This window comes from Phascolarctos cinereus, unplaced genomic scaffold, assembly GCF_003287225.1.
Source record: "Phascolarctos cinereus isolate Bilbo 61053 unplaced genomic scaffold, phaCin_HiC Scaffold_726;HRSCAF=1367, whole genome shotgun sequence".
NCBI classification, from domain to species: domain Eukaryota; kingdom Metazoa; phylum Chordata; class Mammalia; order Diprotodontia; family Phascolarctidae; genus Phascolarctos; species Phascolarctos cinereus.
Genome location: NW_027556098.1, coordinates 185,122,556 through 185,142,496, shown reverse-complemented (window position 1 = coordinate 185,142,496; position 19,941 = coordinate 185,122,556). Strand labels below are relative to the sequence as shown.

General features: G+C 36.1%; 1 protein-coding gene across 3 annotated transcripts in view; it reads right to left on the bottom strand.

Moving 5' to 3' along the window:
* Positions 1–9,917: 9,917 nt before the first annotated feature.
* The window catches only part of SF3B1 (splicing factor 3b subunit 1), a 46,550-nt gene continuing 36,526 nt past the window's right edge, over positions 9,918–19,941 (bottom strand). Inside the window, exons 18-25 of one of the 3 annotated variants that reach the window (XM_020993516.2) lie at positions 19,517–19,738; positions 18,771–18,953; positions 18,557–18,668; positions 16,755–16,875; positions 15,512–15,643; positions 12,661–12,933; positions 10,769–10,985; positions 9,918–10,403 (exon numbers count right to left, since the gene is read on the bottom strand). In XM_020993516.2, coding sequence (XP_020849175.1) covers positions 10,245–10,403; positions 10,769–10,985; positions 12,661–12,933; positions 15,512–15,643; positions 16,755–16,875; positions 18,557–18,668; positions 18,771–18,953; positions 19,517–19,738 — 1,419 coding nt within the window. In that variant the 3' untranslated portion in view covers positions 9,918–10,244. The other 2 variants (XM_020993518.2, XM_078146916.1) reach the window with 2 other exon arrangements.

Sequence of the window (19,941 nt, the reverse complement as noted above, 5' to 3'; positions counted from 1 at the left end):
AGCACTTTATAGTATCCCAAGCTTTTTTGGAACAGCCTGAGGACCTGTAGCATGAGGCAATCCAAACACTAGTGAATACTAGACTTTAAAAAAAAAAAAAGAATCCTCAGAGAACTTCAGACCCAGCAGCAATCCTGTCTTCTCATCTTTGGGGAAGACAATCTATGAACAACATAGACAACTATGAAGCCAAATCATTGAGGCAGGCCCGTGGGCAAGTCTGATATATGCAGACCTTTCTGGAAGTCGAGCCAAGTAACTCTAACGTAATACAGCCTCATCTCTCTCATTTCCTTTGTATTACTTTAAGTAAATCACAAGCAGAGGTCTGTTTCTGCCTTACATTTGGGACACCCAAGAACCTTAGAATTGTTATCATTTGGTGGACTTTGCTGCCCTCTTTTGTCCATAGGACATATTACAGGCAACAGAAGAATTTGAAAATGCTCCAAATGATAAAAGAAATGCAAATTAAAACAGCTCTGAGCTTTCACCTCACATCCATGACTGGTAAGGATGCAAAAAAAAAAAAAGTTACCCGCCATTCTGGAAATCGTTTTGGAATTATCTCAGAAATCACTAAACTGTACATGTACTTTGATCCAGTGATACAACTATCATGCTTATTCGCCTGAGATCAAAGAGAAAGTAACCACAAGTACAAAAATATCTGTAATAATTCTTTTGTTGTTGTTTTGTTGAATTCAAAACAAAAACAATCCCCCATAGATTAGGGGAATGGCTGAACAAACTATGGTATACAAATGTAATGAAATACTATTTTGCTGTAAGAAATTATGAAAATGGGGGGCAGCTAAGTGGCACAGTGGATACAGCACCAGCCCTGGATTCAGGAAGATCTGAGTTCAAATCTGGCCTCAGACACATAACACTTACTAGCTACGTGACCCTGAGCAAGTTACCTAACCCCATTCCCTGGCCCCCTCAAAAAAAATTATGAAAATGATGGATTCAGAGAAATCTAGGAGGTGCTGGATAAGTTGATGCAGAATGAAGTAAGCAAAAGCAGTATGGCAATGTATACAATGACTACAACATTGTAGAGGAAAGCAACTTTGAAAGCCTTAAGAACTCTGTTCAATGAACAATTGATGGCCAAATGAAACCCTAGGGAACCAATGATGAAGCATTACCCACCCCCTTGATGGAGAGCTGATGTACTCAAGTTGCCAAACGTCACATAAATTTTCAGACATGTCAGCATGGGGATGTTTTGCCTGACTATGCTTATCGCTTACAAAGGTTTTGATTTTTTAGTTGTTATTGTTTGTTTCCAGTTTGGGGAGATGGAAGAGTCAGCATAGCATTGCCAGAAAATAAAAAGAGAAAGTTTCAAATTGAAACATTTAAAATGCACAGAAGAAAAGAGGATGTTCTGAAGACAGCTTTGAAAATAGTTATCTTCAATGTATTGCATCTTATTTTTTTTAAAGCAAGCTATATATAATAGAGATTACTGGCTTCACATATAATCTTTTTCTGTTCTAGGAAATGTGTGTGTGTATGTGTGTGTGTTTTAATGTTTTTAAAACCATTCATTTCCCACCTACTTGTACTCCTTTGAATTTCTCCATCATCTTCCCCAGGAATCTCCTCACCAGGAACTTCATTATCCTACAAGATTACATTAGCATTGGTGCTCACACCTTACCAGCTCCCCTGTGCCTCTGATTAGAGTATGCAGTGAGGAGAACTCCTCCGAGAACTTCCAATGAAGAAGGGTGCCTTGGCCAGACATCTCTTAGTTTCCCACCTGGCTGCTCTCCTTTGTACTTTTCCATCCCCTGACACTGGGTACATTCACCTCCTCCCTCCGCCCCTCTCTCAACATCTTTTCAAGCATCCTTTTATACTGTCTTCCTCCATTACATTGTAAGCCTCTTGAGGGCAAGGATTGTCTTTCTTTTTCATATTTGTATCCCTGACTTGCCTCAAAAGATTTACCCCTAGGATTTGAAGACTTCTTACTCCAGACTCACCATTCTATCCACCAGATTATGCAGTGAATATGTTTTGGGTTTCTTCAACAGCTAATATGAAACTTACTAATTTTATGGAAATGGATAAAAGTGGGACTCTGTCTCCCTGTCTCACACACACACACACACACACACACACACACACACACACACACGCTTTTTATACCCATCAACAATTTCCATTGGCACGGCCTCTATCCTTTGAGGACTCTTATGAAAGTGTTTCCTTTGTCACATCCTTCAGCCTGGGAAATCTGAAACATCCTGGCTATCCAATAACCTCAAGGTTCTAATACCAGCTAGTGATTTTGAACAGAAATAGCACCTGCCTTATCACAGGTGAAATAGGTAGCCACTTATTTGACAAAATTTGATTTGGTGCTAAGAAGCTCCTCCTGTCCATGAGAGTAACCTACTCTTTTCTGCTGTAAACAACTGCATTTACAATTACAAGGCAATTGAAGGAAATCAAGGATAAAAAACAAATTAATTTAGCCATGTAATGATGAGGAGATTTAAAACCTGAACTTTAGGAAGATCAGCTATCAGGTTTAGAGTTGGAATGGACTTAGGGGTTATCCAGTACAACGGAATCAGGCTTAGATACCCCAAGGTCATACAAACATTAAGTAGCAGAGTTTATCTCTGCAATGAGACTTAGAATTTAGAGCTAATTAAATTGACAAGGCCTCAAAATGCTTTTTTTGCACAGTAAGCTTAACAGATATTAATTAAATATGCCAATCTCAGGTTCTCAGATTAGTAAAAGTCAGGCAAGGAAGCATCCTTCTCAACCCCCACCTCAACCTCAAAGTAAAAGGTTTAGGGGATTGTTTTTAAATTTTGTTTAACCACAGAAGCCCAAAATCATTGCCTCTTTTTTATTCCTCTATTATTGCTCTATTCCCACAACACCTGTCTTTATTTTAGTAACACAGGACATAATCTTTCCATGCCACACACTTTTTCTGTACGCCCAATCTTTTACTTGAATTTTTCCATATTATTTTTCTCTCATCTATATTATTCTGTCAAGTATCTCAAGTTTACTGGCTTAAAACACTGGGTTTTAAGCTTTTCTGGTCCCAAATGGCAGGTTATAGGGATGATTTCTTGGGCATTACCTGCCCTGAAGTTTTCAATAAAGAAATGACAAAACCATCTTCCATATTATAACATTACTGACAGGTTCAAAGGTCTCCAGTGGTGAACAAGTATTGTTAATGCCAAGATGCTCCTATAATTTTTTTCTAGCTTAGCTTTTGCTAAAAAAAAATTTGAATGCTTTCATCCTTCCAACACTTAACCTCTAACATTCCAAAAAAAAAAAAACCAACACATGCTTCAACTATCTTTTATTTGCTTTTTTTTTTCCTTCTTGGATCTGTGATTTCAGCAACGTAAGAAGCTCCATTATGGCAATTACCAACATCGGAGACCCCAGCACACAAAGCCAGTGAACAAGACCTAGGCTCCCAACACAAGAAGCTTGGGTCAATGCCCTCTGCTTCCCAGCAAGAGGGGTCAATCTCTTTAAAAGCCAGGAAATAAGCAAACATCATGAGCAAAAAGAAACATACGATAGATTCTTATTATGGGAAGAGTGAAGATCAAGGCAGAAATTCTGAAGAGGACAACATTATCAACAAACCCACATCTGGAACCTCCAAAGGGAATATGAACTGGTCTGAAGCCCAAAAAGCCTTCTTAGAAGAGCTCATTTAGAGCGCAATTTGGAACTATGCCCAAAGGGCTATAAAAATGAGCATACCCTTTGACCCAGCAATAACACTTCTAGGGCTATATCCCATACAAATGGGAAAAGGACCCACATGTACAAAAATATTTATAGCAGCTCTTTTTGTGGTGGCAAAGAATTGGAAATTGAGAGGATGCCCATCAACTGGGGAATGGCTGAGTAAGTTGTGGTATATGAATGTAATGGAATACTATTGTGCTATAAGAAATGATGAACAGGCTGACTTCAGAAAATCCTGGAAAGACTTGTATGGTCTGATGCTGAATAAAGTAAGCAGAGCCAAGAGAACGTTGAACACAATAACCGCCACGTTTGTGCGATGATTAATATTGATAAACTTAACCCTTCCCAGCAATACAAAGATCTAAGACATCTGCAAAGGCTGCATGATGGAAAATGCTATCCACATCCAAAGAAAGAACTATGGAGTTTGAATGCAGATCGAAGCATAGTATTTGCTATTTTTTTTTCTCCTGTTGAGTTTTGTTTCCTCTTTCTGGTGGTTCCTCCTACTGGTTCTAATTCTTATTTACAACATCACTAATATGAAAATGTTTAATAGGAATGTATATGTATAACCTATATCAGATTGTGTGCCATCTTGGGGAGGGGAAGAGGGAGAAAAATTTTAAACTCAAAAGCATATGGAAGTGATTGCTGATAAATCAAAATAAATTAACAAAAAAAGAAAAAAAAGGAAGAGCTCAAGAAGGATTTTAAAAGTCAAATGAGAGAGGTAGAAGAAAAAACAGGAAAAGAGGTATGCAGGAGTCAATAGCTTAGAAAAAGAAGGACAAAAATTAACTACAGAAAACAAGTCCTTAAAAAATACAATTGGCCAACTGGGTAAGGAGGTACAAAATCTAATAGAAGAAAACAATTTGTTAAAAATTAGAATTGGGCAAATGGAAGCTAATGACCATGACAGAGCAAGAATCAGTTAAACAAAAACAAAAGAATGAAAAAATAGATGAAAACGTAAAATACCTCACTGGTAAAACAACTGACTTGGAAAATTGATCCAAGAGAGACAATTTAAAAATTATTGGTCTACCTGAAAACCACGATGAAAAAAAGAGCCTGGACAGTATCTTTCAGGAAATCATAAAGGAAAACTGCCCTGAGTTCCTACAACCTAAGGGTAAAATAGCCATAGAAAGAATCCACCAATCACCTCCTGAAAGAGATCCCACATTGAAAACGCCAAGGAATACAGTAGCCAAATTCCAAAATTATCAGGTCAGAGAGAAAATACTGCAAGCACCCAGAAAAAATCCAATTTAAATATCATGGAATCACAATCAGGATTACACAGGACCTTGCAGCTTCTACATTAAAAGACTGTAGGAAGTGGAATATGGTATTCTGTAAGGCAAAGGAGCTTGGATTACTACCAAGGATCAATGACCCACCAAAAATGAGCATAATCTTTCAGGGCAGGAGATGGCTATTCAATGAAATAGGGGACTTCCAAACCTTCCTGATATAAAGACCAGAAGAGCTCAATAGAAAATCTGATCTTCAAATACAAGACTCAAGAGAGACATGAAAAGGTAAATGGGGCAGAAAGAAACATGTTATTAATAAGGGCAAACTGTTTACATCCCTACAAGGGAAGATGACACTCGTAACTCTTGAGAACTGTATTGTTACTACACCATGTTAAAGGGCTATACATAAAGGGAATGGGTATAACGACTTTGATGTAATGTTTAAAAAAAATCTCATCAAGTGGGTCAAATGGATCCAAGTAAGTGGATTAATCTGATCTAAGAAAATGTACTAAGAGAAAAGGAAAGGAGGAGACAGACAAGGGTAAATTACATTACAGGAAAAGGCACAAAAACCTATTACAGCAAAGGGAAAGAAAGGAGATGAGCATTGTTCGAATCTTACTCTCATCAGATTTGGCTTAAGAAGGGAGTAACATAATCAGTTAGGTATAGAAATCTAACTTGCCCTACAGGCAGTAGGAGAGAAAAGGGGAAAGAAAAGGGAGGAAGGATAGAAGGGAGGGAAGATGTAGTAAGGGTAAAAGGGAAGAAAAGAGAGGGGGCTAACAGAAGGGAGATAGGACTGAGGGAGATAGTGGTCAAAAGCAAAACACTAGTGAGAAGGGGAAAGGAGAAAGAAAAGCATAAATGGGGGGAAAGGATGGAGAGAAAGACACAGATAGTAATCATAACTGTGAATGTGACATATGAATGTAATGGAATACTATTGTGCTGTAAGAAATGATGAACGGGCAGACTTCAGAAAAACCTGGAAAGATTTTTATGGTCTGATGCTCAGTGAAGTAAAAACCAGGAGAACATTATACACAGTAACAGTCACATTGTGTGATGACTAATAATGATAGACTTAACCCTCCTCAGCAATACAAGGATCTAAGACATCTCCAAAGGCCTCATGATGGAAAATGCTATCCACATCAAAAAAAAGAACTATGAAGTTTGAATGCAGATTGAAGCATACTATTTGCTATTTTTTTTTCTTTTGTTGTGCTTTGTTTCCTCTTTCTGGTGTTCCTCCTATTGGTTTTAATTCTTACTTACAACATCACTAATGTGAAAATGTTTAATAGGAATGTATACATATAGCCTATATCAGATTGTGTGCCATCTTGGAGAGGGAGGTGGTGATGGAGGGGGAGAAAAACTTAAAACTCAAAAGCTTATGGAAGTGATTGCTGATAAATCAAAATAAATTAATAATTTTTTTTAAATGGAAAAAAATGAAAAAAAAAGATCAGCAGAACTCAAGTGCCCTGGTATTTTGGGTTGACCCACCAGGGGCAAGGTTTTCTCCAGTTAGATTTAGAGAACACCCACTCGGATGAGAATACAGATCCCTTGGAAAATATGTAAGTACATGATCACACAGACATATCAAGGAGACTATAATTTCTTAACTGTAGATACTTCTTCTCCCAAACAGATCACAACCTTTCTGTTGCTTAGTAGTCTTCCAGAGTTACCATGACCAAAAAAAAAGTTCATCACCCTAAGGCCAACCTAAAGTACTTGAGTGTAGCTAGGCTAGATCTTGGACAAGAAATACAGTCCATCACCAGGCCCTATTTAAAACTTTCCAGCTTGTACTCCAAAGGCCTTTAAGAATCCAGTCCTCTCCATACCAGGATGAGAATTCAAAATAGGATTATGCTGGAGTCTGTACATATATATACCTAGCCAGTGTTGCATCCTACCAAACTCTTAGGGTAATTAAGGTGTGTGAATGGGTGAGCTTAAGCCACCTGAGATTTAAAATTCTAAACACTTGCTAATTAGATTATGAAAACAACTCTCCGGGGCAGCTAGGTGGTGCAGTGGGTAGAGCACTGGCCCTGGATTCAGGAGGACCTGAGTTCAAATCTGGCCTCAGAGACATAACACTTACTAGCTGTGTGACCCTGGGCAAGTCACTTAACCCCTTGCCTAGTAAAAACAAAACAAAAAACAAAAAACAACTATCTCTCCTGGTACATGAACATCAACTTTCTTTTTATGAATAATAGACTGACTACAGTACTTTGGTATTAGTTCCTAAATTCAAGATCTGGTGTCCACCTTCCCAATAAATACTGCAACCAGGTCAAGGAAGCTAAAGAGTGTCTACTTGCACCTTGTTAATAGTCAAATTTTCCTTTGGTGGAATTTATTGAGCAGCAAATCAATAACAATGAATCTAAGGCTGCTACTAAAAACACCAGAATTTTTGCTGGCTCACTTAACATCTAGATTACATAAGAACTATATTATAGGCATAAAGAAAAAAACTTATTTGAAAAGGAATATTCTACAATTGTTTTACCCTCAAAAGAAACTTTTCTCCCAGTACTTTCCTTAGTAACAAATAAATTCAAAGGTATGAATCTTAAAATAACAGGCCTCTGAACAATTTCTATCCTAGTTCTGACACCTTTAGTTTCCTCAAAATATTTTCCCCTTCTAATTATTTTGCTTTTCTGACTCCACAGTGATACTAAGAAACTTGAAAGTTGTTTGCAGTGTTAGAAATTTAACCAAAAAGAAATCTTATGGGGCTATAATGATTTTCAATTTGCTTTACTTGAGAAAGTTTTTTGGTTCTTCAGAAATTTCCTTAATCAGAACATTCTCAGTTCAAAGATCTCATATAATAACTAATCTTAAAGTGGCAGAATTAAGATAGCGTACAGTGTGATATCAATATGTTCAAGCTAGCCGATTAAAAATTGGTCTACTAAATCTTTAGATATAATAAGTTTTATTTATCTGGTGGTGCCTGATGGTCACAGGGTACTATACAACAAATCTTTAAAATACAATAAGAAAAAATTGAACAGCCAAAGAGATCAATTGAGAGGGCAAAGGCCCACAAAGGATCCAACAAAAGTGCAGAAAAGAACCCACCCACTTTCCCATTACATTAATTTCTGCCCTTGTTTAAATTTGGCTTAGGAACATCAAAACGAAGTGTTAGAGAAGTTTGGAAATAAGAGAATTTAACTTCACATAGCGTCTTTCACTTTCACAAAATGCTTTTCTTATTCAATAATAAGCATACAAAACGATACTAACTCTTAAGGAGCTCTTGAGTCTCTGTTTGGTCCAGATGTTTAAGAGTGCATCCTTTAGGACTCCCCCTATCTCTGTGCCCACAAATTCTCTGCATTTATAAAGTCACTTATGGTGTAATAGTCTCCTGTGCTCTATTTTGCCACAACAAATGCATAGATACTTTCATGTATGTAGCAAGGTGCTCAGCACATAGTAGGTACATGAGAAGTACTTGAATTCTATTTTCAAATTTTGCCAAGGTTGAAAAGAACATATTGCACACAAAACCTGGCATATTCCAATTTGGCTCTAAAATCTTCCTTCAAGTCTCATGATCAGTTTTGAAGCTAATCTGACACCAGCTACTGTTAACAGCATAATTTTAATATTTGTCACTTCTACCTTACTATTATCAAAATCTGCTATAAGAAATTATGTGAAGATCATTTTGGGACGTATATAACTGAGTGTGGGGATGGTGGAGGAAGGGGAAGGAGTCACATAACATATTAATGGGTCACTGCCAGAAAGGTATTCCATGCAAAACAATCAGAGTTCAAAATTTTACTGCCCAAATATCAATTCTTTAAAAGTAAATTGAATTCTATCGCCCAGCTAACAAAAATACATTCCAAAAAACTAGCATACTAAGTGGCCAGTATTAGACAAAGTGGGAAAGATATTGCCTTACAGTGCCATGAGCATTTTCTCTCCCACTCTATCTCATACTTACCGAAATACTAACATAAGGGCTAAAAAGCTGTGAGTAAAGCCAAAACCTTAAATGAGGGATGCTGGACCATAAAAACACAAGAGCAGAGAAGCTGCAGGGGGAGGTAGAGAACAATCTTTTCTAAAATATTGCTTATTAGAGAATGGCACTTACTTAGTGCTGGTCCCTCCAAAAATGGTATATTTCAGTCAGGCTTGAAATCTGAAATTCATTCATTAGCTAAGTGCCTAACGCAAAACAAATGTGAAGCAGAGAAAAGTGTTAAGCTGGCATCTATTTATAATACTGAATAAAGGATGATCAAACACACATTCGATCATGTCATGCTTGGGAGATTTAAGACTTTCTCTTTTATTATTACTGTTATTTGAAGATTGTCTCCCTCACAACAGGTAAAAATATTTTGCAGTAGAAGATATTTTTAAAAATTTAGTTAGGTGTTCCTACAGTAAATCTGTTATTTGCTATCAAAAGTTAGATACAACTTTCATCATTCGTTTTTAACAATGCTTGTCTATAAAGCATTTTGAGATCATAAGAGATGAAAGGCGCTATGTAAGTGCAAAGTACTATTCAAGACAAATCAGTAAAGGTGCTCTTTCTGTGGTGACAAAGAATGAACCTTCATGGTTGAATGGTTATGCTATTTTCAAAGTCAGAATAACTCCCAAAGCACTCTCACCCTGCAATAAGAAGGAACAATGGGATTATATCACTTTTGACAAACATCTGTCACCACTTAAGAGAATGTGCATTCTTCTTGCCTTTTTTTAAAATAAAATTTAGGTGATGAAAGTTAAATTGTGCCACTCAATCTACACAAACCAACACTTTATCAAAGTTCCTCATTTTACAAGTCTCCATGTTCAAAAAACACACACAAATTAGCATTTTGTACACAAATGTTTATTTTTCAAATAAACATCCCCTTTAAACACAAGGAATGAAATCTAAATCTTCATAAAGATGAATTCAAAATGAAATCCCTCCAGTATACTGTGTGTAATCACTGTGTCCTTGGTCACTACTGGCATTTACTGTTTAACATCAAAAACAAAGACAGGTTATTTAAAAATCATGCTACTGGATTTCTAGCTCTTCTTCTATGACCAGTTCTATACTGATCTGCAATGTTTAAAATTTTACATCACTGAATTGAAGCAAGTTTAAGGTGTGGAACAGCTGTGCATTAAACACAAAAACAAATAAAATTATAAGATATAGTCAAGTTCATAACGAATATAGGTGTTTTTTTCATCATTGTAGATTCTTGGATAATGTGCTATGAGTGCATCCTGTGAACCAATGTAGATAGAATTGTAAATCTTCCAGTAAACATCTCTGACTTTTCTGGCTGGGTGAAACAAACCCTAAAAACAAAATATAAATTAAGAATAAAATCACTTTAGTTTTTCAAACAACATACTGATGTAATTTGCTTTTCAGAAGCCTATTTCAAATATAAAATGTCATCCAGCAGTCTGGGTATTTTTTCTTCTCAAAGGATAAGTCAAATTTCTAAAGTTTAGAATCTAAATTGTTCAGACAAGATTCAATTTCTTTGTCATTTTCCTTAATGAAGTAACTGCTTTGTCCATATACAGTATCCTATGGATAATTAAGAACATTAGCTTATTAATTTGGTAAATAATTTTTACCAAACTAATTCCATCATGATGAAAACTGATTTAAATAAGTTAAACCACAAATTAATTATTTTTCAATTTTAACATACCTGCAAACAGTACTGCAACATTCTACATGGTCCAATAGCGACTCTTAGGCCTTCCAAGGCTCCCATAACTGCTTGAATAACATGGGGAGATGTCTCAAATACATTAGGCCATACGTAATTCAACAAATGATTAAGAGAATCTTCACAACCAAATCCATAAACCCCAAGAGACATGTGCTGCACCACTGCACTGGCAGTCTGCCTGTGTACAAGATCTCTGTAACAAAACAAAATTCAGTTTTCATTTTATAGAAAACATCTAACTGCTTATTAGGAATTTCCTTAATTCAGAACACTAATAGCAGAAAATATTCCATGTATTCAACATTTATTTAGGACAATCAAAGCATTCTATCTGCAAAGTTTTGTTTCATTAGAACTATTGTCATTAGAACTAAATTCACCTCAAAAGCACAGCATGCCTGAAAACTGTTTGTTCCCCCCGCCAAACCAGAAGTATTTCATTACAAGTCAGAAAAATGAGTATCAGAAACTATTTTTCAAATCTACTAATAAAAGAACAGGAATAATGCACATAGCATGATGATTGAAATACCATATCCTGAAACTTCATTAAATTTGAACTTCACAAATTTAGAACCTGAGATAATTAAAACACTATATGCTTCTGATAGACTTTCAAAAGTCAATAGCTTTCCTAAGCCAAGGGAATAAAAATTTCTTTAATTTCTTACATATTCATTGAATAGTTTGATATCATTAAGTAATAAAGTTACAGTTAATTATAATTTATTTCAATCAAAACAAACTCTAATTTACATGGAATCTTAAGAGGAAAATGAAGTATTCCACGTAACTGTGGTTTCTGTATATCTTAAGTTCATTACTGAAATGTTTTGCATCGTGGCCATTTTTATTGTTGTTCAATTGTTTCAGTTGTATCAGATTCTTCGTGACCATATTTTGGGCTTTTCTTAGCAAAGATACTGAAGTGGTTTGCCGTTTCCTTCTCCAGCTCATTTGAAAAATGAGGAAACTGAGGCAAACAGGGTTAAGTGACTTGTCTAGGGTCACACAACTAGTAAGTATCTGAGGCTAAATTGGAACTCAGGTCTTTCTGACTCCAGGCCACAGATCTATCCACTGCATCACCTAACCAGTTTTAGCAATACTGTAAAATTGAGGTAACAGTAGCTACCTTTCAGGGTTGTTAGAAGAATCAAATGAAATAATATTTGTAAAGCACTCAGCACAGTGCCTGAGACATATTAATAATTAAATATTAAGTGCTTAATAAATACTTATTCTCGTCCTCCATTTAGATGGAATTATAGAATCTTATACTATTGAATATAGGGAACATTAATTTAACCTTCTCTTGATGACAAGGACCACGACGATGACCATCAAATATTCTCAATGATGCTTTTTGGGACTATCAAGGTACAAAGGGGTACTCCTCTGCTAAATAATCCCAGACTAAGACAATGACTTTCAAATTACCACTTCCTTTATCAGCTAGTGGCCCAGATCCCCTAATCCAGCTTCCCAACACTTATTAAACTAGTAACTTGAACTTTACAACTGGCTGGGCATTAGCTCCACACTCCTTCTGACAAAGGGGAAAAAAACCCCAAAACACTAGGACTTTGTGGTGATAAGTTTTTCTTATTGCTCAAAGGTTTTTTCTTTTACTTCTGTGTTCAAAACAGTCTTCCTAACGGCTGAGGCTTTCTGAAGTTAAACCTCCAGATAAAGATATATGTATGTGTATAAATAAACACACAACACCTAAAATGAAATTATCTATAAACTAATTTCACTATTTCAGACTAAACTGAGGAGGTTATGCAGCAAGTCATATATAATTTTTATGTTTCTAACAGCCGTAGAGAGAAAGGAACCAAAACTAATAACTTCAAAAAACTGACCTGTCCATCAAAGCATCTTCAAGTAATGGTGTTACGGCATAAATATAGTCTTTTCCCATTTCTCCAATGTATTCAAACAAGAAAGAAAGTGATTTCAAAACCCCATTCTGAACGTTTAGTTCAGGAACTCGGTATTCATTCATCAGAGCGGGCAGAACTGTGAATGGTGAACACGTCTCTGCTACGATAGCTATGGCCACTGTTGTACATACTCGGTTTTGTCTTTCTTGAACTTTGAGGTTGTTTAGCAGTGTAGCCAATACATCATGAGGTCTGGGAAAAAATATAGCAGCAAACTGTTAGCATCAAAATTAACTATAATGAAAAACAAAAAAAGGAATAGAATTTCACATATAATGAAATACAAAAGATGTGATACTTTAAATTTTCATAGATCCTAGTTAATATTCCACTTGTTAGAGATATCGAAGAGGATATTCATGCATGAAGAAGGGACCTAGATAACCTCAAAAGTATCTTCTAAGACTAAGATTTTATGGTTCTAAAAGCCTCTCTTCAAATACAAATATGTAATTTAATACTGTTGTCTGTGTCTAAGGAAAGTTGCTTTAATGTGATTGGTCCATTTTTAAAATGTAGCAAAAGTTTTCATTTCTAAACTGGAAGACCAAGAAAATGTTTACAATGAATTTAGTCTATAACTCAGAGCATTTGAACTAGTGGTTGGCAACATGTGGCAAGAAGTCTGCATGGTCTCTAAAGCAACTGGTAATGGTACCAGTACCATATCTCAGCAGAGAGAAAGCAATTCTTTCTCCTTTTCCTCTTCCTTCTACTCTCAAGCAAGACATTAAGAACGGTTAACTAGTCAGTACAAAGTCATCAGTAGCTATTTGTTGCATGTTAGCTAATATTTTAGTAAGATAACAATGACATTGTGGAAATGCCCTTTGGGAGGGATTAAAATAAAACTTGATGAGTAAGAACTGTGTCAATGAACCATGGCCTCATACTTGTAAACACACTATGTCACTAAGGCAGAGATGACCCTTAGGATCTACACTTCATCTTTGTGCAAGATCTTTCTCAGTTTGTTGCTACTAGGACAAACTGAGAGCCCCCTTATAACCCTAGATAAGGTTAAGTGAACATTAACACAGAAGAACATGCATCTCTTTTGATCTTAGTCACATGTATAAACTGATTTACTGTCATGGTTTTTGTTAACATTGAAGAATAATTCCTGACTTCCAGTCTTGTATCATTAACTGCCTATTAGACATTCTGAACTGTTCCACAGATTTCTTAAACTCAACACATACAAACAAAACTCATGATCCCTCCTCTAAACTCACCTTTCTTCTAAACTTCTCTATTTCCGTGGGGAACACCATTATCTTTCCAGTCACCTGGTAAGCCACTCTGCAGTCATTTTGGGCTCCTGCCTCTCCCTTACCTCCCCATATGCAATCAGTTACCATGTCTCACTGACTCCAACTCCACCATCTGTGGAGTCCCCTTCTCTTCAGTGATATGATCACTGGCCTAGTTGAAACCATTACCATACCTTGCAGGTACTACTGCAATAGTTTCCTGTCTCAAGTGTCTCCCCTTTCCAACACATTCTACACACAGCTGTCAAAGTATGGTTCAGAACCATGTCATTCCCTGCCCAATAAAAACCAGTGATTCTTTCCTACCACTTGGATCAAATATACACTCCTGCTTGGCATCTGAAGCTCCAGACAACTGCCTCCAACCTCTCTTTCCAAACCCATATTACTCCCCCAAGCACTCCTTGGCCAGACAAATGGGATTGCCTGCTGTTCCTCACAAAGAACCTTGCATCTCTGACCTTTGCACTTTAGCAGGGGCTATTGCCCATCCTTGGAATACACCCTCTCCTCACTTCTGCCTCTCAGAATCCCTAGTTTCAGTCAAGCACCACTCTCAAATGACATTTCCTGATTCTTCCCCAGTTGTTTGTTCTTGCTCCCAGAAACTGCCTTACATTTACTCGTTTTTTTGTTTGTTTTGTTTTTAGGCAACTGGGGTTAAGTGACTTGCCCAGGATCATACAGCTAGTAAAGTGGCAAGTGTTTGGTCTGAGGCCACATTTGAACTCAGGTCCTCCTCACTTCAGGGCCAGTGCTCTATCCACTGTGCCACCTAGCTGCCCCCTTACATTTACTCTGAATGAAAGTGTTTTGCTCTGACAGAATATAAAATCTTTGAGGAGAGGGACTACCTTTATATCCCCAGAGTCTAATATAGAACTTAGCACACTGTAGGTGCTAAAGAAATGTTTGCTGAACAAGACCTGAAATTGTGGCACTGTTCAATACAAATAAGACTGATATTTTGGTTGTGTAAAACAAAATACCCACAAGCCTGAAATATATTTCAACTGTAATTCAAGAAAAATACATTCAACAAACTGATGAACCCTGAGAGTACAGAAATTAAAGATATTTTTAAAATCTTTCTTCATTTTTCTAGGCAGCCCAGTTAATATGGAAATGTCTTCCATTATTTCACATGTATAATGTGTGTCATATTGCCTGCCTTCTCAATGGGTGGGGAAAGGCCTGGAAAGAGGAAGAAAATTTAGAACTCAAAATTTTAAAAATAAGTATAAAAAAATTTAAAATTTGAATGTAATTATAGAAAATTAAATAAAACACCCCCCCAACTAAATTTACTTAAAATTTAAAAGTAAGATATTTTAGAAAATGCCAGTGGAAAGTAAAGTAAAAGTGCCTTCTCAACTTTAACTATTTAAAAATACGTATTAATAAAGTATTCAGCATCTTAAATATGTAAACATATGACCAGTTTGAAATATCACAAGGAATTTATAATAAATGGGAAAAAATAAATTATTACTTACCCAATGGCTTTTGCAATGTAACCAAATGTGTTGACTGTGGCTCTCCGAATAGCTTTTTTATGAGCTTTTAACAATTCTAAAAGTTCAAAGCAAATTCTCATCCATTCTCTTGCAGAGACATATTCTGCTCCCCTGATTACAAAACATGGCATTAGATATTCTGTTGTTAAGAATAAACCTTTTGAAAAGCAGGATATAAGACATGTGACATCTAAAATTATTGTGGCCCCTTTCTTGGTATCTTTGGGTCATGAGGTTCCTTAGGTCTTTAAAAAGACAGTGTGCAATTAATAATATTAATTAATCTAGCCATGTGTGGGATATGGGGTAGAGTTAGGGGTAAAGGAGTGCATATATACACACAACATCTAAGTCACCCACCAGCTCCCACTCTACTGGAGCCACCAGCACAATGGAAGTAACAGTGCCTAGCTGGCATACATATGGGACAATCATCTTAAAAGGCTGCAGTATTGCTCCTTGGATGCCAGAGGAGGCTAAGCCTGTAGATGCTTTCAATGATCCCATAATAATGAAGGTGAGGCTTCAAGAGATAACACTGGCTAGGTCAACAATTAAGCTATGGCTTCTTAACATTTTTTTTGTTTCATGTAACTCTTTGGCAACCTGATAAAGTTTAATCTTCTCAAATAATGTTTTTAAACACATAAGATAAAATACACAGGATAACAAAAGGAACCAATTCTACTGAAATGTAGTTATCAAAATTTCAAAAAAACCCAAACCCCAAATTCATGGATCTCAGGTGAAGAACTCCTGAACTAGTGGGTAGGAGAGAGACAGGGGACTAGATCAGTGCTTTCACTAGCACAGGAACAATTGGGTGAGGAAACTCCCTACCTCTAGTTGCAGAGATGTGGGCCAGCACACATCTCTGCAACTAGAGGTTAAAGTGACTTGTCCAAGATAACAAATGCAATTCTCTCTCGAAATGTCACATATTTTAATTAACTCAATGCCAATCAGTAATCAACAAAATTATACAAATGAAAAATCTGGTTAGTTCTTGAAATTGAAACTGAGTAGTAGAGAAAAACTGCTCAACAATATCAATCCTTAATGGATTGATAATACAGCTGACCTCAACAACATAAGGTTAGTTTTAACAAATGAATGAGTAAACTATTTTATACATTCTAGGAAACAACAAATTATTATTTAAAGCTAACTTCTAAAAAGAACGGTTTTAAAAGGAAAAAACTTTTAAGCCTTTTAGCAATACCTGTCAGCAATACGTCCAACAAGATCAATACAGTTTTCTTGTACTTTCTCATGTCTATTCTTTAAGATTGGTGTAAGCCTGGGCAATAAGTCTTTAATTGGTGGAGTCATCTTGTGCATACCTATTTAATGAAAATCAATAAACACTCAATTAATATTTGAAACATATTTTTATTTACTTCTCCCTTTATTGAACAACTTGTGTATACAACTAGGCATAAGACTTTCAAATACCTATAGAGAACTTCAGACACTGATTTTTAAATTTCATTTTTGCCATCAACTTTCAACTATGCACATCAAATGAAAGAAAATCAGTGAGATGGGCAATTCAAAGTGGTGAACAATCCCCAAAAAAGTGTATTTGGTTTTGGAATGTGTTTTTGTATTGACACTGAAACAATGGTCTATCTAATGATCTGGAAAAGAACACTACTACTTCAAACCAGGGGTAGAAGTTTAAATTAAAGTAAAAATTTCAGAAAGGGCCCCCTTACCCTTTAACTGCAAAACAAACAGATCTCCAGTCTCCCTGCAATGCAGGGGATACTTGGGTGGTATTTAAACCTATGGAGAGAAAAAAAGGAGGCAGCTGGCAGGGGCTCTTGCTCTCACTCAAAGATTTTTTGCTCTGACCAATTTGCTCTCCATTGTCTTTCCCACTTTCCCCAGGCAAACCATAAGGTTTGAAAACCCCATGCACACCAGAGCCAAATGATTATCCCTCAACAAATTGAATCTTTCAAGTTTAAAGGGCTTAATTGATTTGGGGATCATATGCCTATTTATCAATGCAGTGTTTTAGTTCTCTAACCTTCCACAAATATATTTTGTTAAGTTAGTAGGATGAGTAGCTGCCACAGCCCATAGCTGACTACCTTCATGGAGGTTACTTGGGGCCCCTTGAAACCCTGAATGGGTTGCTTCTGACAGTAGCTTTACTTCAAACATAATGAAGAGAAACAGTGAAAGAAATGCAGTGTAGCACAGTGGCTAGAGGGCTGGACTTGGAATCAGGAGACCTGGGTTCGAATCCCACCTTAGATGCTTATTAGCTGGTGCCAAGTCACTTACCTTCTCAGAGCCTGTTTCCTCATCTGTAAAATGGGCATAATACTTGCACTACCTACCTCATAGGGTTGTTGTGAGGAAAGCGCTTTGAAAACCTTAAAGCATTATATAAATGTGAGTTATTATTATTATTATCGGGAAAGCTATCTTGCTTCATCATACTGCTCTCTTACTAAAAGCTCATCCTCATTCTCCACTTTCTAAAATTCATTCACTCTAAGCTTGCTGCATTTATTTTTGATACTTCCTTTGGGATAACTAACAGTATATTATTTTAAAAGATCTACCAGGCAAGCTAAGGAGATGACTAAAGGTAAAGAAACAGTAACTTGTAAATTAATGATTTTATAATCTCTTAATTAAATCAAATGAACTGGAAAGCTAACTTTATTTGAGTTGTCTTAATGCTCTTTAATATTATGTTCTAAAGCTAAAATGAGATTTTAGAAGTTGATAGGATACTATTTTCTGAAGGATCTAAATTCTATAATGCCAACCTCTTCAAATTTAGAACAGCCCCTTCCTATTCTAACATACTATACTAACCTAAAATTTTTTTTTCCTTTGGAGATGTAATAATTTCATGGCCTCCTTATTTAGTTTGGAGCAACCATTAAGTGTTCAAAACCAGAAGTGGGAGTTACTGTCCCAACTACTATGCTTGAGTGCAAATTAACAACTGATAAATCAATAAGGCTAAGATACAGCTCACATTTTCCCGAAATTCCATACCTATTACATTCACAATGGCCTTCAGTGCTCCAAGGATGCTTCCCAATACTTCAGGGTACTCTTCACCCAAGTACTCATACAGGACCACACCCAAATGTCCCATCAATTTTTCCTAAAATAAAGAAATATAATTTAGAATCAGATACCAAAGTTACTTAGTATTTTATATATAAGAGGAAGGGGAAAGGGGGGGGAAATGTAAGAAAAAAATTACCTCCTGACAAGTTTTCATAACAACAGCAGTACGAGAGATGAGGTCAGCAGCCTGTTGTCTGACTTTGGCTGATTTATTGTTCAAACGCCACAAAACTGTACCACAGATCTGAGGCAAATATGGTTTGACTCTTTTGCCAAGGGCATTGACTACTGTACCAAAACCATTCAACATCACAGAGTCCTTTACAAAAAAAAAAAAAGGCAGTTAATTTACACTATGGAACAGTAATAGATTAAATGAATATTTCAGGTATTTCCTTATCATTAAAGGTTCTTCCTCATATTTATACAGTGTTTCAAAGTTTATAAAGTGACTTCCTTACAACAACTCCAAAGCAAGAAGTATAGAGAACTCTTCAGCTCTTTTTTACAGACAATGAAACTGAAACTGAGATTAAGTGACACCCAAGCTCACCCACCTACTACGAAGCGTCAAAACAAGGGTTAGCACTTAGGTTTCCTGACCCTAGATCAAGTGCTCTTATTGGTGTGGTTCACTGTGGCTTAAAACTACATAATGAAAGACCTTTATTAAAAGATGGAAAAATAAAGACAAAGGCAGATTCAAATTTTAAGTTTTATCACAAGAAAACTTTAAATAAACAAGAATTTTGAGGCCTTTGTTATCTTAATTTCATTTTTTTTTATATCTGCATAAAAATGTAAGACACTTAAGTGTTAACATCTATTATAAGTTTTAAAAGAGTAAGATGGTAAATTTTTCTTACAAGTTAAACGTGTTACCTCTGTGGTCTGTTCCTGAAATGCATAAAGGATGCCATCAATAAGTTGCTCTTCAAGTTTGTGGTCAATATCTGCTGCACCCAAGTTCCCCATTATTTTCTCAATAGTTTCCATAACCATTTTCCTGTACTGTTCAGCTTCATCTTTCAGATCATCCACAATCCGGGAAATAATTTCTGCTGCACCTACTTTATTCGCCAACTCCACTGTGGTATCCACTAACTGAAAAGAGAAAAGGCAAGCTCTTAAACATTCTTAATTTTTTTTTTAAGGAAATGAAGGCTAAAGGCATCTTGACAATAATTCTCCTGTGGTTCCCTAAGTCCCTGAGATTTCAGACACATAGAAAAAATAGGATCTCCTGAATAAGATGTGAAAAGAAAAAGAAGACACTTAGTTTAAGAATAAAAAATGAGATTTTTTTC